The 24,295-nt window shown below is 43.7% G+C and overlaps 2 protein-coding genes and 1 long non-coding RNA gene across 11 annotated transcripts in view; 2 read left to right on the forward strand and 1 right to left on the reverse strand.

Moving 5' to 3' along the window:
- Window positions 1–9,543, forward strand: part of LOC140210127 (6-phosphofructo-2-kinase/fructose-2,6-bisphosphatase 2-like) — a 103,889-nt gene extending 94,346 nt beyond the window's left edge. For all 7 annotated transcript variants that reach the window (XM_072278979.1, XM_072278986.1, XM_072278982.1 and 4 more), the window contains one exon: window positions 8,443–9,543. In XM_072278979.1, the coding sequence (XP_072135080.1) occupies window positions 8,443–8,520 (78 nt within the window). In that variant the 3' untranslated portion in view covers window positions 8,521–9,543. The remainder of the gene's footprint in view (window positions 1–8,442) is intronic.
- Window positions 1–22,429, reverse strand: part of LOC140210128 (uncharacterized) — a 35,568-nt gene extending 13,139 nt beyond the window's left edge. Inside the window, exons 1-4 of one of the 2 annotated variants that reach the window (XR_011889163.1) lie at window positions 22,264–22,429; window positions 12,496–12,545; window positions 12,200–12,405; window positions 10,039–11,566 (exon numbers count right to left, since the gene is read on the reverse strand). This is a non-coding gene — a long non-coding RNA (uncharacterized lncRNA). Of the gene's footprint in view, window positions 1–10,038; window positions 11,567–12,199; window positions 12,406–12,495; window positions 12,546–22,263 lie in introns of those variants that run through there. The other variant, XR_011889162.1, reaches the window with a different exon arrangement.
- A 78-nt stretch (window positions 22,430–22,507) lies between these two features.
- LOC140210126 (C4b-binding protein-like) overlaps window positions 22,508–24,295 on the forward strand; it is a 47,832-nt gene continuing 46,044 nt past the window's right edge. Inside the window, exon 1 of one of the 2 annotated variants that reach the window (XM_072278976.1) lies at window positions 22,508–22,695. In XM_072278976.1, coding sequence (XP_072135077.1) covers window positions 22,641–22,695 — 55 coding nt within the window. In that variant the 5' untranslated portion in view covers window positions 22,508–22,640. The remainder of the gene's footprint in view (window positions 22,696–24,295) is intronic. The other variant, XM_072278978.1, reaches the window with a different exon arrangement.

A 24,295-nucleotide genomic window follows, 5' to 3' on the forward strand; every position in this document is an offset into this window, starting at 1 on the left:
AAAGCTGACTTTTTAACTTCCAACTGATTTTTGCTTTCAGTTAAATACTGAAAACTGACTTCTGTTTACAACAAGAAGCTTAACTAAAAATATTGGTTGGGAGTTTAATTTACTCAAACAACTCTTTGACCTCTACAAGTGTCAGCTGCAATCTTAGTAGGCTAAGCTTGGCAAAAAGAGTGTGATACGGTGGCATAGTGGTTATCATAAAGCTTTACATTACCAGCGACCTGGGTTCAATTCCCACTGCTGCTTGTAAGGAGTTTGTACGTTCTCCCCATGACTGCATAGGCTTCCTCCCACATTTCAAAGACATATCGGTTGGTAGGTTAATTGGTCATTGTAAATTGTCCTGTGATTAGGCTAGGTTAAATCAGGGGTTGCAGGGCTTTAAGTGTCAGTAGGGCCTATTCCATGCTGTATCTGACACCCACCCCCACCCTGGCCCTGGACATCCAACCCAGTATTAGCCATTTCCGCTCTGTGAAAAAGTCTCTGACTGTCCACTCTATCTCTACCTCTTGTACATCTCTATTTGGTCACCGCTTATCGTCCTTCACTCCAAAGAGAGAAGCCCTAGCTCACTCAACCTAATTGATTGACTTCTATGCTGAAGTGGTCAGTTAGTTTTGACATGTATTTGTGTTCCTACTCGACTGTCTTCACTTGCAACCAGCCTCTTTAGATCTTTAGAAACACAGTGACTATAAATAGCTTTGCTGTTGCAACTGATCTCCAAACATAAGGGACAAACCCAGTATGCTGACAGAAGCAGCCCACGAGGTAAATCAGAGTCAGCTTTGTTATTACTGACATGTCATGAAATTTGTTGTTTTGCAGCAGCACTCTAGTGCAATACATAAAGATTACTATAAGTTACAATAACAAATATATACCAATTTATTAGGTGCACCTGCAATCCTGCTTATTAATGCAAATCCCTAATTGGCCGATCTTGTGGCAGCAACTCAATGCAGAAAAGCATGGAAACATGCTCAAGGAGGTTCAGGTTTAGTCCAGACCAAATATCAGAATGGGGAAGAAATGAGACTGACCGAGGAGTGATTTTTGGTGCCAGACCGGGTGGTCTGATTATCTCAGGAACTGTTGATCTCCTGGGATTTTCACGCACAACGGTCTTTCGAGTCTACAAAGAATGGTGTGAGAAACAGAAAAATATCCAGTGAGCAGCAGTTCTGGGGGCAAAAACATCTTGTTACTGAGAGAGGTCAGAGGAGAATGGCCCATGAAGCTGACAGGGAGGCAGCAGTAACTCAAATAACCACGTGTTACAACAGTGAGGTGCAGGGAGTATTTCTGAGCATCAAACCTTGTAGTGGATGGGCCACAGCAGCAAAAGATCACACTGGGTTCCATTTCCTGTACCTAATAAAGTGGCCATGGAGTGTATATTTACTGTGGATACCAGCTAATTGGGCCAGCAGGGCAACTGCTATTTGGGACAACTCTTAAAGAAAAAAAGCTAATTGAAAAATTACTCCCTTTGTTTATTTGGGACACTGTGCCATTTAATTGGACAGGACACTGTTGCCAAACAGCTTCTTGCTAGCACTTGTGTGGCGGTTGGACGCTACACCATGCTTAAAGCAATCAGTTTTTAAATAGCATCAGTTGCATCTGTTTTTGTTCAAAAAGCAGTGACTTTTGTCACTAATAGTGAGGAATAATCAGTAAGGCAATTCAGAACTATTTTGCTCACTGTGGTTTCAAGCATTCAAGCTTGGAGATGCCAGAAACACCAGGAGTGAAAAATTAAACTACTTAACTACTTCAACAAGTTAGGAACTACAAAGAATTTGAAGGTATTGTCAATCATCTTGAATATGACAATGAAAACGAAGATTTGGAGGATGCAATCGTCAATAGTATTGTATGAAGGCAGTCCATTATCTACACTATGCGCTGATTTTGTTCATCGCGGACACTGGATGAATTTCTCCATCAATAACTTTTGGGAACTAATACACAGTTTTATAGTACTGTACTACTATTGTTATCCAGTTTGTCTTTTTTCTACCTTTTTAACTATTTCCATGAAACTTCGGCGAATTGGGGCAGCACTTAATTGGGCCAAAATGTGCTGGTCTTGATGTGTCCAGTTATCTGGAATCCACTGTATTTACAAAAAGCTAGTGCAAAAGAGAGAGAGGAAAAATAGTGAGGTCATGTTTATGGACCATTCAGAAACCTGACGGTGGAGGGGAAAAAGCTGGTCCTAAAGCATTGAGTGTGTGTTTTCAGGCTCCTGTGCCTCCTCCATGATAATCTTCTGGTAATCAACAGTATACAGTGGTATGCAAAAGTTTGGGCACCCCGGTCAAAATTTCTGTTACTGTGAATAGCTAAGCGAGTAAAAGATGAACTAATTTCCAACAGGCATAAAGTTAAAGATGACATATTTCCTTAATATTTTAAGCAAGAAAACTTTTTATTTTCTATCTTTTACAGTTTCAAAATAACAAAAAAGGAAAAGGGCCCAAAACAAAAGTTTGGGCACCCTGCATGGCAGAGCTTAGTAACACCCTGTTTGGCAAGTATCACAGCTTGTAAACACTTTCTGTAGCCAGCTGAGAGTCTTTCAATTCTTATTTGGGGGATTTTCGCCCATTCGTCCTTGCAAAAGGCTTCTAGTTCTGTGAGGTTCTTGGGCTGTCTTGCATGCACTGCCCTCTTGAAGTCTATCCACAGATTCTCAATGATGTTTAGGTCGGGAGACTGTGAGGGCCATGGCAAAACCTTCAGCTTGCGCCTCTTGAGGTAGTCCATTTGCATTTTGAGGTGTGCTTAGATCATTATCCTGTTGTAGAAGCCATCCTCTTTTCATCTTCGACTTTTTTACAGACGGTGTGATGTTTGTTTCCAGAATTTGCTGGTATTTAATTGAATTCATTCTTCCCTCTACCAGTGAAATGTTCCCTGTGCCACTGGCTGCAACACAAAACCAAAGCATGATCGATCCACCCCTGTGCTTAACAGTTGGAGAGGGGTTCTTTTCATGAAATTCTACACCCTTTTTTCTCCAAACATACCTTTGCTCATTGCGGCCAAAAAGTTCTATTCAAAAGGTTCAAAGCAACATCTAAGTAAGCCTAATGCATTTTTGGAAACAAGTCCTGTGGACTGATGAAGTTAAAATAGAACTTTTAGAGGAGGTACAGGAGCCTGAAAACACACACTCAATGCTTTAGGACCAGCTTTTTCCCCTCCACCATCAGATTTCTGAACAGTCCATAAACATGACCTCACTATTTTTCCTCTCTCTCTTCTGCACTAGCTTTTTGTAAATACAGTGGATTCCAGATAACTGGACACATCAAGACCAGCACATTTTGGCCCAATTAAGTGCTGCCCTAATTCGCTGAAGTTTCATGGAAATAGTTAAAAAGGTAGAAAAAAGACAAACTGGGTAACAATAGCAGTACAGTACTATAAAACTGTGTATTAGTTCCTCAAAGTTATTGATGGAGAAATTCATCCAGTGTCCGCGATGAACAAAATCAGCGCGTAGTGTAGATAATGATCCTAAACACACCCCAAAATGCACAATGGACTACCTCAAGAGGCACAAGCTGAAGGTTTTGCCATGGCCCTCACAGTCCCCTGACCTAAACATCATTGAGAATCTGTGGATAGACCTCAAGAGAGCAGTGCATGCAAGACAGCCCAAGAATCTCACAGAACTAGAAGCCTTTTGCAAGGAAGAATGGGCGAAAATCCCCCAAACAAGAATTGTAAGACTCTTAGCTGGCTACAGAAAGTGTTTACAAGCTGTGATACTTGCCAAAGGGGGTGTTACTATGTACTGCCATGCAGGGTGCCCAAACTTTTGCTTCAGACCCTTTTCCTTTTCTGTTATTTTGAAACTGTAAAAGATGGAAACAAAAAAGCTCTCTTGCTTAAAATATTACAGAAATGTGTCATCTTTAACCTTATGCCTTTTGGAAATCAATTCATCTTTTACTTGCTTAGCTATTCACAGTAACAGAAATTTTGACCGGGGTGCCCAAACCTTTGCATGCCACTGTATATGTTTTGAAGACAGCACGAGTCTGCAGTGTAGAGGATGTTAGAAATCCCTTTCCTGTGGATAGTTCATTATTTATTTTCAGTTCCGCATTTTTTACTTGTGTTTCAGGTTCACAGTATCTGCTGTTTTTTGACTTTCATAAGTTTGTTCTTTCGTGTGAATGTTTGTTACTTCATATGAATGTAATAGAGTTGGGATGAACAGTGGTTTTGATGGCCTCTAGATCAGGGTCTTGGGGGGGGGGATTCCTATTGCTTACACATTGGGGGGTTGGGTTGGTGCTTTTGTTGGAGTAAGTGGGGGAGGGTTGAGGCTTTTGCAGCTGCTTGTGCGTGGGAGGGGGGCTTTGAGGTTCTACGTTTTCTGTCATTCATCCTTTGCAGTTTTTTTCTGTTTGGTGGATGTCTGCAAAGAGTAAGAATTTCAGGTTGTATACCGTATACGTTCTCTGATACACTATTAAATTGAACCGTTGAACCATTGACTATACTAACCGTGGACTTAATTTCTGTGAGACAGTTACCAGCCTTCTGTTTCTGGCCTGGATTTAGTTCAATTTACTGAAATATTGGGTGGTTGAAGGTGCAGATTCCAGCTTATGAACATGGGGTGGTCATAAATGGGAAAGACCAGTGTCACAGAGTCTTAAAAGTACAGAAACAGGCTCTTTGATGCAATCCACCCATGCTGAGCAAGTTGCCTACATGGGCCAGTCCCATTTGCCTGCATTCTGTCTATATCCCTCAACCTTATCCATCCATGTTCAATGGTTCAAATTTTCATTTTCTTGTCAAAGTATGCACGTACAATACACTCTGATATTTATCTTCTCCAGATAGCCATGAAATACAGAAAGACCATGGGATTGTTGAAAGAAAAGACAATAGCTCCCCCCCAACATGAAAAAGAAGAAGAAAAAAACTCACAAATCCCAAAACCTCCCCCCCGCCCCCCCCCCCAGAAAAAGAACAGCAACAATAGTATCAAATCCCCCACCCCTCCCCGGAGAAAAAAACAGGGAAAATAACAACCCCTGATCCCCTCACTCAGAGAAAAAAATCCGCGACAATAACAATCCCCAAGCCTTTCACTGGCAAAACAGAACAGCGACAGTAACATCGACACCCCCAAATCCCCGCCCACACAAAAAATGTACCTATCCAAGTGATTGTGTCCCCCTCTACCACTTCTTCTGGCAGCTTGTTCCATACCCTCACCACTCTCTGTGTGAAAAAACTTGTTCCTTAGGTCCCCTTTAAATATTTCCACTTTTACTTTCAACCTGTGCACTCTAGTTTTAGACTCCCTGACTATATCTTCCAATGATGGTGAAGACCTCAAGACATTGGAGCAGAGTTAGGCCATTTGGCCCATCAAGTCTGTTCCACCATTCCATCATGGCTGATTTACAGATTTATTATCCCTCTCAACCCCACTCTGGGCAGCAGGGTGGAGATACATCTCTACCAAAGGAGGTGTAAGGCGCTCCTTCCCTTTGCTAGCCTGCAGATCACTCTTGGGCAAGGTGTGGCACCTGCTTAGCCCCCGATCAGGGTCATGTGAAGCCATAGGAGCAGGTGGTGGATGGTCGTATGAGCAGCTGGGGCATATCACAAGTCCTGGTTATGCGACCATTGATACCAGGCAGACAGTCTCTGAAAAGTGTTGATAATGGCTGGAGTCACCCACCTTGTACAGGAAATGACAAACCACTTCTGCAGAAAAATTTGGCAAGAGCAGTCACGATCGTGGAAAGACCATGATCATACAATACACAACAAACGAACAATCCCACTCTGCTGCATTCTCCCTGTTATGTTTGATGCCCTTTCCAATCAAGAACCTATCATCCTCCACTTTAAAAAAAAACACCCAATAGCTTGGCCTCCACAACTGTCTGTGGCAATGAATTTCACAGATTTACCACCCAGCTAAAGAAATTCCTCCTCATCTCTGTTCTAAAGGGATGTTCTTGTATTTGGAGGCTGTACTCTCTGGTCCTAAACTCCCTCGCTGTAGAAAACATCCTCTCCATGTTCACTCTATCTAGGAAGATGGAGTGAAACCTGTCTCTTTGGCTGTGGAGCATGACAAATGTTTGTTGAGGTTGGCTCATCCATGGCAAACAGTGCTTCACTCCACCTGCTCATCACAGTAGGACGAACATCAAATTAGAACCAGTGTCTGCGGAGAGAGACTATGTTTCAAGCAATCAGTGGAAAGTTCTGTTCAGCAAGGGAAGTCATTTAGGAAATATGTTTTTTTTAATGTTTGAATGGGGGAGGTGGGTGTTCTTAAATCAAAGGATTGTTTACTGGAGCATAGCGGTTAATGTAATGCTGTTACAGCATCGGCGACCCAGGTTCAATACGTAAGGAGTTAGTATGTTCTCCCCAAGACCGCATGGGTTTCCTCTGAGTGCTCCGGTTTCTTCCTCATTCCAAAAGCTCCTCTCAGAACAGTTTGTGCTTTATGAAGAAACTATTTCACTGATTCTCTTTCCTTGGAAAGTGCGCCCACACAAACTCTACCCCTGCCCCTGCTTCTCCAGCCCAACTTATTGGCATAAACTTGGTCGGCTGAGGAAGCCTTCCATTGGTCAAGGCTGACCACGGAAGTTGTGTCCCAGTTATCTGCATCATATGCCAGCCTGGGCAGTACAATCTGGAGAGCAAACTGTTGCCCATGCAGCAGGCTGTCCCTCTCCGTGCAGATGATGAATCCAAATAAATGACAGAAACCGACACACCACAAGGCAGTGGAGGTTTGAGATCAGAGCTTTCCTTCTCCTCGATGAACTGCCAACCTCAGCTGATGAGCCCCATCTGCCTGAAGTGACTGGTTTTAGGGTGCCATGAAACTTCAGCTAATTGGGGCAGCCACTTAATTGGGCTGTACTGGTCTTGATGTGTCCCAATTAACTGGAATGCATTGTATCTCTTCGGAATTAGTGTGGCACAATAGTGTAGAAGTTAGAGTAACACTATTACAGCGCCAGTAATCTGGGTTAAATACTGTCACTGTAAGGAGTTTGTACCTTCTCCCTGTCACCACATGCACATCCTCCAGCTTCCCCCCCCCCCCCGCCCCACATTTCAGTGGCGTACGGGTTAGAAATTGGTCACATTTGTAATTGGGCGGTGTGGGCTCCTTGGCTGGATGGGCATGATGCATGTTGTATCTGGAACCTGGGCCTTAGCACTCAGATCTGCAGCTGGATCTTCAACTTCCTCACAGACAGGACCCAGGCTGTAAAAATAGGGGACAAGCTCTCCTCTACAATCACTCTGAACAGCGGTGCCCCACAAGTCTGTGTACTCAGCCCCCTGCTGTACTCACTGTACACCCATGATTGCGTAGCCAAGCTTCCATCACACTCAATATATAAGTTTGCTGATGACGAAACAATTGCAGGCCATATCTCGGGTAATGATGAGTTTGAGTACAGAGAGGAAACTAAGAACCTGGTGGCATGGTGCGAAGACAATAACCTATCCCTCAACGTCAGCAAGATGAAGGAATTGGTTGTTGACTTAAGAAGGAGTAGCGAACCGCACAACCCAATTTACATCAGTGGTGCGCAAGTGGAACAGGTCAAAAGCTTTAAGTTCCTCGGGGTCAATATCACAAATGACCTGACTTGGTCCAACCAAGCAGAGTTCATTGCCAAGAAGGCGCACCAGCGCCTTTACTTCCTGAGATAACTAAAGGAATTTGGCCTGTCCCCTAAAACCCTCACTAATTTTTATAGATGCACCGTAGAAAGCATTCTTCTAGAGTGTATCACAACCTGGTATGGAAGTTGTCCTGTCCAAGACCGAAAGAAGCTACAGAAGATCGTGAACACGGCGCAGCACATCACACAAACCAATCTTCCGTCCATGGACTCACTTTATACCGCATGCTGTCAGAGCAGTGCTGCCAGGATAATCAAGGACACAGCCCACCCAGCCAACAAACTTTTCATCCCTCTGCCCTCCGGGAGAAGGCTCAGGAGCTTGAAGACTCGTATGGCCAGATTTAGGAACAGCTTCTTTCCAACTGTGATAAGACTGCTGAATGGATCCTGACCTGGATCTGGGCCGTACCCTCCAAATATCCGGACCTGCCTCTCGGTTTTTTTTTTGCACTACCTTACTTCCCATTTTTCTATTTTCTATTTATGATTTATAATTTAAATTTTTAATATTTACTAATTTTAACTATTTTTAATATTTTAATATTTAATATTTGTACTCCAGGGAGCGGGAAGCGCAGAATCAAATATCGCTGTGATGATTGTACGTTCTAGTACCAGTTGTTTGGCGACAATAAAGTACAAAGTATCTCTTCAAATATCTTTCTAAAACCAAAAAATCATTGTGACATCTATTCACTCTCTTTCTCTTCCACAGAATGTTTCATTAACTCGTACACGAGAGGAGGCACTGAGCACTGTTCCCCACCATAAAATATTGGAAACTGTTCCATAAATACCATTAAATCCCGTCAAATTGGACCCAGTGAAACTGCTAGACTCTTGTTTTAAAGGAGACAATTGCAATCCACAAGGCAGTAAAGTAATCTGAGAATTGTTTTGGACGTACTTTGGTCATGTGCAATTATCTGACATATTTTGTATCATTGTGGTATTAAGATCATTTTGAAAGCGTTTCCTGTGGCTGAGGTAAATCAGATATCGTCTGCTGGCTGCCTGTCGGAAGAAAAGTTTCAAGGCTAACTGTCATTTACCCTTCTGTAAGCTGTCAATATGGCCACTGCCTTATGAAACGTGAAAAAAAATATTTTCACTGATTGATTGGTCCTGAGCTTGAATTTACCTTGGTAATCAAGAAACTCAAAAGACACAAGGTTTAAAAAAAAAATTTATGCAGAGAAAACTGTTGGTAATGAAAGCCATCACTTATTTTGCTTTAAGATCACAGCTTTTAAAATTTGAATAAAGTGCATGGGAAACTGACCAATCTTATTTGCTCTTGGATCAAATAAGCTTGCTGCACGATGCAGAGTGCTTCAGGTAGTAAACTTGGGGACTAACCTGGATTATTTAAAGCATTCAGTAGTGCACAACTTTGAGCACACAGTATTGTCCTTCTCTGGTTGTAGTTTTATCACAAAATTCCAAAACAATTCTTTACCATTTAAGTTTTTTCTAAAAGCACAAATATGTGATGTTTTCCAAAGCTGAGAGAGTGCTCCTGAACCAGACCAAAATATTTAAACCTTATTAATCTAGTCTATTAGTGCAAGCAATTTTTGTGCTTCATCGTTATTTGATGCATTTCCCTTCATTTATTTATTTTTGCATTATTTTGACAGATTTAAAATGTATTATAAAACCTTATTTATATTTCAGAAGTTTTAACTTCCATGGAAGGAACTATGAGCTAGTCTGTTACATCGGAGAATGATATTGTGTTTAAATACGTAAGATATTTTTGTAGTCATTTAAAACACTTCCAAGATTTATGCAACACACATCAAGGTTGCTGGTGAACGCAGCAGGCCAGGCAGCATCTCTAGGAAGAGGTACAGTCGACGTTTCCGGCCGAGACCCTTCGTCAGGACTAACTCCAACTTGATGGCATGAACATTGACTTCTCAAACTTCCGCTAATGCCCCACCTCCCCCTCATACCCCATCCGTTATTTATTTATATACACACATTGTTTTTCTCTCTCTCCTTTTTCTCCCTCTGTCCCTCTGACTATACCCCTTGCCCATCCTCTGGGTTTTCCCCCCCTCCCCTTTTTCTTTCTCCCTGGGCCTCCTGTCCCATGATCCTCTCATATCCCTTTTGCCAATCACCTGTCCAGCTCTTGGCTCCATCCCTCCCCCTCCTGTCTTCTCCTATCATTTCGGATCTCCCCCTCCCCCTCCCACTTTCAAATCTCTTACTCACTCTTCCTTCAGTTAGTCCTGACGAAGGGTCTCGGCCCAAAACGTCGACTGTACCTCTTCCTAGAGATGCTGCCTGGCCTGCTGCGTTCACCAGCAACTTTGATGTGTGTTGCTTGAATTTCCAGCATCTGCAGGTTTCCTCATGTTTGCGTTTCCAAGATTTATGATTGGCTCTGTTCAGTTTGTTTTATTTTGAATGAGTATAAGAAGCTTTGGCAAACGCAAGCACAACAGATTAATTAAGTAAGATTACTGTATGTTAAATAGGTAAGAGCTGGATCTGTGTTCTTTACATTAGAAGAATGAGAGGATACCATAAGACCAGGGGTTCCCAACCTGGTGTCCACAGACCCCTCAGTTAACGACAGGGGTCCATGACATAAAAAGGGTTAGGAACCCCTGGCCTATGACAGAATAAAAGCAGAATTGGATCATTCGATCATTCGGCCTATCAAGTCTTTTCCACCATTCAATCATGACTGATTTATTTTCTCTCTCAACCTCATTCTCCTGCCTTCTCCCCATAACCTTTGATGCCCTGCCTAATCCAGAACTCATCAACCTCAACTTTAAATAAACCCATTGACCTGGCCTCCACAGCTGTCGAGGGCAATGAATTCCACAGATTCACCCCCATCTGGCTAAAGACATTTCTCCTCATCTCTGTCCTAAAGGAACATCTTTGTATTCTGAGGCTGTGCGGTCTGGTCCTAGACTCAACCACTATAGGAAACATCCACTCCACATCTACTCTATTTAAGCCAGGAGTTCACAACCTGGGGTCCATGGCTGCTCAGTTAATGGTAAGACCTCCATGGCATAAAAATGGTTGGGGTTCCCCTGATCTAGGCCTTTCAATATTTGGTAGGTTTCAATGAGATCCCCTTTCATTCTTCTAAACTCCAGCAAGTACAGGCCCAGAGACATCAAACGCTCCTCATGTGTTAATCTGTTCTTTCCCGGGATCTTTCTCATGGGCCTCCTCTGGATCCTATCCAATGCCAGCACATCCTCATTTAGTAAGTACACAGCCAGAGTTTAAAGGTATTTAACACTTGAACAATAATTTTAACAGTTTTCCTGCAGCTGCTGAGTTTTGTTTCAGAAATGTTGCTGTCTCTTCCCCAAAATAAAATGAATTAATAAACAATTTTGTTTCCACAAGGGAGGTTGGTACCTGGTACTGTACATACTGCCAAGGGAGGTGGTGGAAGTGAAAGTGATAGCAGCATTTAAGATGTATTTTGACAGACATGGGGTCAGGCAGAGGGGTATTAGTTTAATTTGGCATCATGCGCTATGCAGACATGGTGAGCTAAAGGCCTGCCCCTGGGCAGTACTGTCCTATGTTCTAATTTCATTGTAAGAGGCCTTCATCTTGTTTTGTGATTCGTGGTGTTTCATATTTTCTATTGATAATCAGTGTAAGTGGGTTTTTTTGGCAGAAATCACAGCACTGTGTTGAAGTGCTTTGTTCTTTTCTTCATTCTGTTTGTTCTGTTTTTGTCTTTTGCATTGCTCTGTCTAAAGTAGGGTGTCCCAGCTGTTTTTATGCCATAGACTGTGAGCTGGCTGGGAACCCCAGGTCATGGTGGCAGCGACTTGTAGCGGGGAAACCTGTGGGTTTAAACAAAGTGGACGTGGCCATAAATTCAGAGCAACACACACAATATGCTGGTGGAACTCTGCAGGTCAGGGCTGGAAAGGAAGTGGAAAGAAGCCAGAACAAAAAAGTGGAGGGAGGGGAAGGAGGGTAGCTAGAAGGTGATAGGTGAATTCAGCTGAGAGGAAGACAGTTTACACAGTGAATTTAAATTGTTCTAAAGGTTTTTAACCACAGCATTAACATAATTAAAAGAATCAATGAGCTGCTGAAAATAAAAATGTAGCCGTGTGTCAGATTCAAGTTTAATATCACTGACATATGTTGTGGGATTTGTTGTTCCGCATTACTTTAAACTATAAATTACAGTAAGAAATATATATATAAAATACAGTACTGTGCAAAAGTCTTACGCACATGTAAAAAAATTCTGTCAAGTGAAGATGCTTTCAAAAATGAAATGAATAGTTTCTAAATATCAAAAAATTACTATAAAGGGCAGCAAACAATAAAAAACTAAATCAAATCAATATTTGGTGTGACCACTGTTTGCCTTTAAAACTGCATCAATTCTCTTAGATACACTGTTGTGCAGTTTTATAAGAAAATCAGCTGGTAGGTTGTTCCAAGCATCTTGGAGAACTTACCACAGTTCTTCTGCAGACTTTGCCTGTCTCGCTGGCTCCTGGTTCTCCAGGTAATCCCAGAGAGCTTCAGTGATGTGGAGATCAGTAGGTAATGTCCATGGGTTTATTGACCATTCAGAATCTGATGATGGAGGAGAAGTTGTTGTTCCTAAAATGTTGAGTGTGTGTTGTCAGGCTCCTGTAGCTCCTCCCTGATGATCTGTTAACTAAAAACCAATAATTGCTTATTACTTAATACTGGCAGTTACCTCTCAGTGCAGTCAGTATGAATAGTTAAATACTGATTAGGAAATCACCTTGTGTTGAGTGGAGCTGATTTGTGCCAAGATTTCCGACATCCAGGAGCCTGTTAGAAAGGGGAGGATTTTTAAGATTCAGCAGCAGCATTGTAAAGGCTCGGTCAATCTGCGGGTCAGAACTGTGCAAGTGTCACCCTCAGAGGTACATTTCCTCCTGTTTTGTTTGCTGGATTTAGAGCATGCAGTTCCACAGAAGCTATTTCATAAAGCGTACTCTTATCCAGGGGTTCCCACCTTTTTTTTTAATGCCATGGACCCCTTCCATTAACTGAGGGGTCCATGGATCCCAGTTTGGGAACCCCTGTTCTTATTGTGTACTGATAGGCAGATCTATTTCCATGGGAATTTGGGATGGAGTGAGGTCAGTTATAGAGGGAATAACCTGCAACATGCTGTATCCTGTCAGTGAGGTGGAAATGAGCACAAACTACCTCTACACACTTCACAGCACTACTTAACCGTCTACCGACATCTTTCATAAACCTACCAATTTCCATGGCTATCTTGCCTATACCTATCTCCACCCCCGATATCACTCCTCCTTCCCTTTCTCCTATCATCCACTCTCTTCTCCTATCAGATTCCTTCCTTTCCCACCCACCTGCCATCACCTATCATCATCCAGCATACCTTCCTTCCCCTTCCTCCACTTTTATTTATTCTGGCACCTCCCCCCGTCTCCTCCAGTCCTGAAGACAGGTGTTGGCCTGGAACTTTTACTGTTTGTTCCTCTCCATAGACACTGCCCGACCTGCTGAGTTCCTTCAGCAATTTGTGCGTGTTGCTCTGGATTTCCAGCATCTGCAGAATCACTTGTGTTTACTACGTAATGATTTCTTTCCGAAGTCTGATATTTAAGAGAGCCAACTTCACCTGTACAGCTTGTTTTTTTATTGAGTTTGAACTGCACACACTGTGACATTTATGAATGTTAATGAACCTTGTGGCACTTTATCAACATTTGGTTAAAAATTTTGTCATGCAATTTCATTGTGCTGATTTTACAGTTTGTTCCAAATTTTTCTTCAGTATGATTGTTAAAAAAAAGTTACCCTTCTGTGAGGGAGTGAAAATTAGAGTTATTTTGTGTCAGAGGCTGGTTTTGTTCAATATCGAGTTTACTCCTAACATATGTGAATGTATATTGCAAATAATTCATTAATTTCCTCAAAAGCAATGGAAATGGGAAGGAGTTTTTGACAGTAGGATTTGGTTGACCCTCCAGGGCAGTGGTTGGGGGGCCAGGAACCAGGCCTCACCAGGCCAAGAGTCAGAGTTTTGGATCACTTGTCCAGGGACAGAAATTCAAGTCCCATCCCAGGGGCTGGTGAGAGATGGAAATTCTTGCAAAAGTCACAGTCTCAGGACAAGACTCTTCACAACGGAGGTGGGGAACCTTTGAAATTCTCGTTCCTAGAGGGTGTGGAGGCTTTGTTACTAGATTTCAAACAAAATATCAACAGAACTCTGAATATTGAGGGTATTAGGGTATTGAAGAATTTGGGCAAAGGGCAAGTAAATGGATCTGAGGGGGAAGATCAGCTATGATTTTGATCTCGAAGGACCCCAGGGGCATTCCTGTTCCTAATGAAAACCAGTCTCAGTAGAAATAACCGTGCAATCAGCATCTTATCCAAGAACCCATTTAGTTCACTAATATCTTCCAGCAGATGAAATCTGCCATCATTTTTCCAGTCTGCTGATCCTCAATTGCCTTCCGTTTATCAAATGGTCCAATCCTAGTAATTCATGGTTCCCCACCATGCTAAACTGGAAAAGCAGGCCCTGCTAGTTGTAGTTCTTGTGAAATACTTGAACGTCACCCGGAAGTGTGACCATATGTGCAAGATATCTCAAATGCCTTGTTTATAGACTTGAGACACAAGGGATGCCTAACGTCCAAACGCACAGTGTACAGACTCCCAAAGTAATGTACAAATTACTTTAAAAGTTGTAAATTTATTATTGTGACATAAAGGTAACAGTACAAAACACAACCGTGTTGTTTTAAGTGGCTGCATTTAGGGACTTTTGAACGGTGTTGAATGGAATAATTGTTTAGTAAAATGAATAAGTTTCAAGGATTAAAGTCTCAAACTGGAGAAGTAATATTCTCTGTTTTACAAAATCTAGTGAAATAAATAATATCCAGAACTTTTTTAATTTTAAAGTTACTGTTTGAACATTTAACCTTTCCACTTTTCTGTAACGATAGCATTGTGTGACATGAGTATGTGGACAGATATAATTATGCTTTATAGCCATGGTTATACTGCTAATTTTTGTGCCTAAATCACAAAGGGAACATGTAATCAGATTAAAAGAATAAATTATCTGTTAAAGTAACCAACCTCTTGAGTTTTTCTTTGGTTAAACCCCATCCACCAAAACATTCTTGTCTGTCTTTACTGTGATCTTATAATTCTACAAACTTCTATTAGGTCTCACCCTCAGCCTCTGATGTTACAGAGAAAACCACCCAACTTTGTTCTTTATAGTCCACGGATCTCTTCTACGCCCTCTCCAAAGCCTCCTCCTCATGTGGTGACCAGATCAACACACACGAGATGTTGCAGGAACTTAGCAGGTCAGGCAGCATCTATGCAGATGAATAAACAGTCGCCGTTTTGGGCCACGACCCTTCTTCAGGATTGGAAAGGAAGAGAGAAAATGACGGAATTAAAAGGTGGGGGAGGGGAAGGAGGACAAGCTGATAGGTGAAGCCAAGTGGATGGGAAAGGTAAAAGGTTGGAAAGGAAGGAATCTGATAGGAGAACAGAGTGGACCATAGAAGAAAGGGAAGGAGGAGAGGTGATGGGCAGATGAGAAGAGGCAAGAGTGGAAAAAGAAGAGGGGAGGGGGAGGGAAATTTTTTTTACCGCAAAGAGAAATCAATATTCATGCCACCAGGTTGGAGGCTAGCCAGACGGAATATTGCTCCTCAACCCTGAGGGTGGCCTCATCATAACGCAAGAAGAGGCCATGGACCGACATCTTGGAACAGAAATGGGAATCAGAATAAAAATATTTGGCCACCAGACAGTTACACTTTTGGTGGATGGAGCAGAGGTGCTCGATGGAGCAGTCCTCCAGTTTACAACAGGTAGAGAATGCCGCATTGGAACCACTGGACTCAATAGACGACCTCAGCAGATTCATAGGTGAAGTGTTGCCTCACTTGAAAGGACTGCCTGGGGCCCTGAATGGAGGTGAATGGCTAGGTGTAGCACTTGGGCTGTTTGGAGGGATGAGTGGGGAGGGCTGGCCATCTTGAGTTGAATGGCCTTCAATGACCTTCCTTTCTTTCCTGTGTTCTATTAAGCCCTTCTAAATTTTAAGATTTAAGATGGTGCTGAACTGTGGTATCTGTCAACATCGTGGCTCAGACTTGTTTTTTAGGGATAATTTCGGGGACAGAGAGTGGAATTAAGGGTTATGCTGGAGTTTAGGGCAAGGGGTTCCACGGACCTCTTGCTTAATGGTATTGGTCCATGGCTACAAAAAGGTTGAGAACCTCTGGTTTAGGAACAATAATGTGAGAGGTTAGAAGTCAGATTAGGATCTAGGGACACAGATGGGGAGGAGTTAGAGGTCAGACTTCAGCTCAACATTCAAGGTACAGCGATGTGGACGGGTTTTCGAAGGACATCCAGAGTCTAAGCTTCCACTTCACACTTGAAGCCCATAATGTAGACGTGAGCACAAAGGACATCTGGAGATGAAGCCTCTGCCCAATTCTAAAAAGCCATGACATTGGATGGGTGATGAAGGATATCTCTGGGTTGCAGGGCTGTCCCAGATCCGGGATGGGATGTCTGTGCGAGTAGAAGGCACGAGGGCCGGTCAGTTGGCAAGCCTGAATTTTGGGGTCTCGTCATTGGCTAGTCTAGGGGTCAATCGGAAGTCAAAGCCTGGAAAGTAGGAACTGGAGATCTGAAGGCCTGTCCTAGAACAGAAGGAGTGTGTGTGTGTGTGTGTCTGGGAGAACAGGGCTTGTGTGGCTGTTACTGTTTTGTTGCTTGTTCTGTTCTGCCTTTGGCAACCCTTGGTGGCTGTCCCCAGCACATCCCTAGGTGGTAACACACACAGAATGCTACAGATAATATTTCATTAGGAGCATGAGGAGATTTGGTATATCACCAAAGATACACTCAAATTTCTACGGATGTACAGTAGAGAGCATTCTAACTGACGGTATCACTGTCTGGTATTTGGGGGGGCGGAGGAGGGGGGCACTGCACAGGATTGAAATAAGCTGCAGAGGATTGTAAACTCGGTCAACTCCATCATGGTCACTAACCTGCCCAGCATCCAGGAGAGAACCTTCAAAGAAGGTGGCATCCATCATGAAGGACCCCCACCACCCAGGACATGCCCTCTTCTCATTGCTACCATCAGGAAGGAGGTACAGGAGCCTGAATGTACCCAGTCAGCGATTCAGGAGCAGCTTCTTCCCCTCCCCCATCAGATTTCTGAATGGGCATTGAACCCATGAACACTACCTCACTACTTCCTTTTCTTCCTTTTGCACTAATTATTTTTTTCTATATATAATGACTGTAATTTACAGTTTTTATTATGTACCCGAATGTACTGCTGTTGCGTAACAACAAGGGCATGTCCTGGGTGGTGGGGGTCCTTCATGATGGATGCCACCTTTTTCGAAGGTTCTCTCCTTGATGATGCCAGTGGCATTAAACCTGATTCTGAGAAACTCAGCAGGTCAGGCCGTGACCCTTCATCGTCCCAAGGTCTCAACGACGTATTTCACTGTACGTTTGATGTACACGTGATCAACAAATCTGAATCTGAAGGAAAGTTGGCTTCAATCCAAAAACCACAGCACCTCGAACAGTGGAACAGTGCCAGGGCGCTGCCAAGACAGTGCGGTCAGATCTCTGGAGGAGGGTTGTTTCTATGACCTGTCCAAGGCAAGAATGCCTCTGGTGTCCATGGAGGGACCGGAGTTCTGTGCAATTTGAGGCTGATTATTTTACACTGTACTAAAAATAAAAGATATTGGAATATTTTTGAAGCAGAAAGGAAATGATTCGGTTTGCTGCCTCTTTGGAAAGCATTTGTGAGCAAGAATATTGCGCAGTTCCAGACCTTCCCAGCCTCTTAGCTATTCAATTACACACGAGACTCCTTTCATTGGGAAAGGAGTATGTGAATTATTTCTTCCTGTTAGTCATAAGCTGTTTGACGCACTCTGTAATTTGAAGAAAGTGACATCAGTAAAGCCGTGTCATTACGACAGAAATGAGCTGCACCCAAATCTCGAACAGTGAGCTTCCCAAAGGAAATGAGTGAAGGTACCACAGTCATTTTAAACATTCCAGTGAAACCCAAGTGATTTACAGTACATATTTTCCTAAAGTTTTACATGTAACATAAAACGCAACACTACAGGCCCTTCAGCCCACAATTTTGTGCCAGCCTTTTAACCTATTCTATGATCAATCTAACCCTTCACTCCCACAAAGCCCTTCATTTTTCTCTCATCCATAGGGTCATAGAACATGACATCACAGAAACAGGCCCTTCAGCCCATCTAGTCTGTGCTGAACCATTAGTCTGCCTAGTCCCATCAACCGGCACCCCGACCAAAGCCCTCCTTAACCCGTACTATCCAAATTTATCTTAAATGATGGAATAGAACCCAAATCCACCACTTCTGCTAGCAGCTCATTCCCACCACCCTCTGAATGAAGAAATTCCCCCTTGTGTTCCTTTAAATACTTCATCTTTCACACTTAACCCATGACCTTCAGTTGCATTCTCACCCAACCTCAGTGGAAAAAGCATTTACCCTATCTATACCCCTCATGATTTTGTATATCTCTATCACATCTTCCCTATTTTTCCTACGCTTTAGGGAATAAATTCCTAATCTATTCAAGTCCCAGCAACATCCTTGTAAATTTCCTCTGCATTCTTTCAATCTTACATCTTCCCTGTAGGTAGGTGACCAAAGCTGTGCACAATACTAGGCCTCACCAATGTATTATACAATTTCAACATAAAATCCCAACTCGTGTACTCAATACATTTATTTATGAAGGCCAATGTGCTTTCTTTATAACCCTGTCTACTTGTGATTCCACTTTCAAGAAATTATGGAACCCTACTCCCAGATCACTGTACTTCACCGCACTCCTCAGTGCCCTACCTCTCACCATATAAGACTACCCTGGTTGGTCCTCCCAAAGTGCAACACTTCACACTTGTCTGCAGTAAATTCCATCTACCATTTTTCCAGCTGGTCCAGATCCCACTTCAAGTTTTGATAGTCCTCACTATCCACCACACCCCCAATCCTGGTATCATACACAAATCTGTTGATCCAGCTAACCACATTATCATCCAGATCATTGATATAGATGACAAACAACGGACCCAGCACCATTCCCTGTGCCAGTCCACTAGTTACAGGCCTCCAGTCAGAGAAGCAGCCATCTACTATTTCTCTCTGGCTTCTCTTGCAAAGTCAATGTTTAATCCAATTTACTATCTCATCTTGAATGCCAAGCGACTGAACCTTCTTGACCGGCCTCCCATGCATGACCTTGTCAAAGGCCTTGCTAAAGTCCATGTAGACAGCGTCCATTACCTTGCCCTCATCAACTTTCCTGGTAACTTCCTTGAAAAACTCTATATGATTGGTTAGACATGAATTACCACACACAAAGCAATTCTGACTAACCCTAATCAATTTCTGTCTAACCGAATACTTATACATCCGGTCCATTAGAATACCTTCCAGTAACATTCTCAAACTGATATCAGGCTCACCAGCCCATAATTTCCTGGCCTATTCTTGGAGCTTTTCTTAAACAACAGAACAACATGAGCTATCCTCCAACCCTCTGGCATCTCACCCATGACTAAAGACGTTTCAAATACCTCTGCTGGGACCCCTGAAATTTCTGCACTAGCTTCCAACAAGGTTTGAGGGAATACCTTGTCAAGCCCTGAGGATTTATCCACCCTAATTTGCCTCAAGACAATAAACACCTCCTCTGTAACTGTACAGGGTCCATGACTTCTCTGCTACAATTTGTCACACCTATAGACTCTGTGTCTGTCTCCCAAGTAAATACAGATGCAAAAAATCCATTTAAGATCTCCAAATCTCTTTCAGCTCCACCGCTAATTACCACTCTGATCTTCCAGAGGACCAATTTTGTCTCTTGCAAATCCTTTTGCTCTTAATACATCTGAAGAAGCCTTTGGGATTCTCCTTCAGCTTCTCTGCTAGAGCAACCTCATGTCTTCTCTCAGCCCTCCTAATTTCCTTCTTAAGTGTTCTCCTGAATTTCTTATATTTGTCAAGTACCTCATTTGTTCCTCCTGCCTGCTATGCGCCTCCTTTTTCTTAATCAGGGTCTCAATACCTCTTGAAAACTAAGGTTCCCTAAAGCTGTTATTCCCCCCTTTTAATCTGACAGGAACACAGAGACTCTGTACTCTTATCATTTCACTTTTGAAGGCTTCCTACTCAACGAGACTGTATCAAGTAATAGTCTGTAGCTTCCCTTTAGACTTGGAGGCAATTCAATGTGGCAGGGTGAGGCAGCGGGCCCATCACCGAGAGCAAAGAAGGCCCAAGGTTCAATTGATTTAAGTGCCATGCCTAAGGCCAAATCGAGGCAGTGGGGTTCAGGCACCAGAGTGTACCAAATCGACTGAACTTGGTGTTTGGATGAAGACTTGAGCGCAGGGCCAAATCGAGGCAGTGGGGTGCTGGCCCCAGAGCATATCGAGGCATAGGAACGCAAAGTTTGAACGTTGATTTTGGCACCGGGGCAAATTGAAAAGGTCAGGGTGTCGGGGCCCGAGACGAGCGATGGGCCAGTTCAGATCACTGCCCCACAACATTTACTTGGCCTCGCTGAACAATGGGACTCTCTTTGCAGACTTCAGTTCAGAACGCTATTTGCTTGGAGTTACTGTTTGCACAATGTGTTTTTCTCTCTGCACATTGGGTGTTCAATGGTCTTTTTTAAATGAGTCTCTTTTTTAATGGGTTCTCTTTTTTAAATGGGTTCTCTTTTCTATGGGTTCTCTTTTTATGGACATGAGGTTTCTTTCCCCTCGGCTCTTTGGGGTTTCTTTGTTTCATGGCTGCCTGTTAGGAGATGAATCTCAAGGTTGTATAATATATCACAAACAAGAGAAAATGTGCAGATGCTGGAAATCCGAGCAACACACACACAAACTGCTGGAGGAACTCAGCAGGCCAGACAGCATCGATGGAAAGAAGTACAGTTGATGGTTCAGGCCGAGACCCTTCGGCAGGACTGGAGAAAAAAAGGTGAGGAGTAGATTTAAAAGGTGGGGGAGGGGAGAGAGAAACGAAAGGAGATAGGTGAAACGGGGCAGGGGGGAAGAATGAAGTAAAGAGCTGGGAAGATGGTTTGGTGAAAGGGCTGAAGGAGTCGTCTGAGAGGAGAGGACAGAAGGCCATGGAAGAAAGAAAAGGGGGGAGGAGCACCCGAGGGAGGTGATGGGCAGGCAAGGAGATAAGGTGAAGGAAGGAAAAGGGGAATGGGAGATGGTGAAGGGGGGGGTGGGCATTACCAGAAGTTCGAGAAATCGATGTTCATGCCATCAGGTTGGAGGCTACCCAGACGGAATATAAGGTGTTGTTCCTCTAACCTGATCGTAGCGGGCATGGACTAACATGTCAGAATGGGAATGGGAATGGGAAGTGGAATTAAAATGGGTGGCCACTGAGAGATCCCGCTTCTGCCGGTGGGTAGGTGCTCAGCGAAGCGGTCTGCCAGTCTACTTTGGGTCTCCCTGGTACACAGGATGCCACACCGGGCGCATTGAACACAGGTATATGACCACAACAGACTCACAGGTGAAATGTTGCCTCACCTGGAAGGACTGTTTGGGGCCCTGAATGGTAGCGAGGGAGGAGGTGCAGGGGCAGGTGTAGCACTTGTTCCGCTTGCATGGAACAAATGGACAAGGGAGACGCGTAGGGAGCGATCCCTGTGGAAAGCATAAAGGGTGGGGGGGGTGGAAGGAAAGATGTGCTTGGTGGTGGGATCCTGTTGGAGGTGGCGGAAGTTTCGGAGAATTACGTGCTGGACGCAGAGGCTGATAGGGTGGTAGGTGAGGAGAAGAGGAACCCTATCCCTGGTAGGGCGGCAGGAGGATGGGGTAAGAGCAGACTCGCACGAAATGAAAGTGATGCATTTGAGGACAATTTCTGTTTCTGGCCTCACTAGCACGTGGCGTGGATCGAGTCCTAAAATCACGACCCTAGAAAGGTCCTGCCCTTTGACTTAGCACCTAACTCCCTGAACTCACTTTGCAAGTCTTCGTCACCCATCCTACCCATGTCATTGGTACCTGCGTGGACCACGGCCGCCGGCTACTCACCCTCCCACTGAAGAATGCGGTGGACTCGATCGGAGATATCCCTAACCCCTGGCACTGAGGAGGCACCAAACCATTTGATAATCCCGTTCTCGTCCACAGAACATCCTGTCCGTTCCCCTAATCAATGAGAATCTCCTATCACTACAGCTCACCTGTTCTCCCCACTTCCCTCTGAGCCACAGAGCCCGATTCTGTGCCAGTGACCCGCCCGCTGTGGCTTACCTCTGCTAGGTCATCGCCCACTATCCAAAGCGGTATATCTGTCAATGAGGGAACAGCGACAGGGGACTCTGCACTGGCCGCACATCCCCTTCGCCCCTCCTGACGGTCACCAAGTTACCTGTGTTCTGCACTTTGAGTATGATTTACCTCCCTGTGTGTCCTGTCAATCAACCATTCAGTCGCCCGAATAATCCGGAGTTCATCCAGTTCCAGCTGCAACCGGATGCACATGTGTAGTGCCCAGGGCCTCTAGAGGTCTCCCTGCCTTCCCACATGCTCTCCACCCTACCCCACCCCACCTGTTACATCCAAAGCAACTGTACCTGTCATTGAAGACAACGGCACAAGCTGCCTGACAACTTTGGGTGATTGGGGGAAGGAAGTTCAGGCGGTGGGCGGGTCTGCGGTTCAGGGTGTGGCTGAGGTAAGAGTGGGGTTTGGCGACCGGAGCCACACTTGGGCAAAGTGCGCTCGGAGCGGAGACCTCGGGACTGCAAGCAGAGTCGGTGTGGGTGCGGCGGGCGATGACGGCAGGGCAGTTGCTGGTTCTCCTGGCGGCGGCGGTGGCTCAGGTGGCCGGTAGGAACACTTGCATTTCTGTAGCGTCTCTGGGACACCGGCGGCGTTTTCCATTTGGTACAGAGCACAGTAAGATCCCATAGGGATAGGACCAGCGGTCGGGGTGAACCCACCCCCTTCTCCACTAACTCGCCCTTTCAGGAGAGTCCGAGTCTCTCCTCTCCTCCCGTACTCTCACTCTCTCCTTCCTCTCAGGAAAGAGGTGCAGGAGCCTGAACTTTGAACTGATTCCAAAACCCACTTCCAAGGACTCTCTAACTCATGATCTTAACATTAATTATTTACTTACTTATAATTCGCATGAATTCTTTTGCATCGGTTGTTGTCAGTCTTTATTCATGTGTAGTTTTTCATAAATTCTACTGTATCTCTTTATTTTTCTGTAAGTGCGTGAATCCCAAAATAGTGTATAGTAACATTTGTAACATAACAGAGGTATGTGTTGGGGAGCACTTTGGGTCCAGTGATCACAATGCCATTAGCTTCAATATAATTATGGAGAAGGATAGGACTGGACCTGGGGTTGAGATTTTTGATTGGAGAAAGGCTAACTTTGAGGAATGTGAAAAGATTTAGAAGTGGATTGGGACAATTTGTTTTATGGGAAGGATGTAATAGAGAAATGGACGTCATTTAAAGGTGAAAATTTGAGGGTACAGAATCTTTATGTTCCTGTTAGGTTGAAAGGAAAGGTTAAAAGTTTGAGAGAGCCATGGTTTTCAAGGGATATTGGAAACCTAGTTCCGAAAAAGAGAGGGATCTACAATAAATATAGGCAGCATGGAGTAAATGAGGTGCTTGAGGAATATAAAGAATGTAAAAAGAATCTTAAGAAAGAAATTAGAAAACCTAAAAGAAGATTATGAGGTTGCTTTGGCAAGTAAGGTGAAAGTAAATACCAAGGGTTTCTACAGTTATTTTAATAGCAAAAGGATAGTGAGGGATAAAATTGGTCCCTTAGAGAATCAGAGTGGACGAATATGTGCAGAGCCAAAAGAGATGGGGGAGATGTTGAACAATTTCTTTTCTTCGGTATTCACTACGGAGAAGGATATTGAATTGTGTAAAATAAGGGAAACAGGTAGGGTAGTTATGGAAACTATGATGATTAAAGAAGAGGAAGTACTGGTGCTTTCAAGGAATATAAAAGTGGATAAGTCTCCGGGTCCTGACAGGATATTCCCTAGGACATTGAGGGAAGTTAGTGTGGAAATAGCAGGGGCTCTGACAGAAATATTTCAAACGTCATTAAAAACAGGGATGCTGTCGGTGGATTGGCGTATTGCTCATGTTGTTCCATCGTTTAAAAAGGGTTCTAAGAGTAAACCTAGCAATTATCGGCCTGTAAGTTTGACGTCAGTGGTGGGTAAATTGATGGAAAGTATTCTTAGAGTATTCTTAATTTTCTGGATAGACAGGGTCTGATTAGGAACAGTCAACATGGATTTGAGCGTGGAAAGTCATGTTTGACAAATCTTATTGAATTTTTTGAAGAGGTTACTAGGAAAGTTGACGAGGATAAAGCGGTGGATGTTGTCTGTATGGACTTCAGTAAGGCCTTTGACAAGGTTCCACACGGAAGGTTAGTTAGGAAGGTTCA

This window comes from Mobula birostris, chromosome 14 (genome assembly GCF_030028105.1).
Source record: "Mobula birostris isolate sMobBir1 chromosome 14, sMobBir1.hap1, whole genome shotgun sequence".
Lineage (NCBI taxonomy): Eukaryota > Metazoa > Chordata > Chondrichthyes > Myliobatiformes > Myliobatidae > Mobula > Mobula birostris.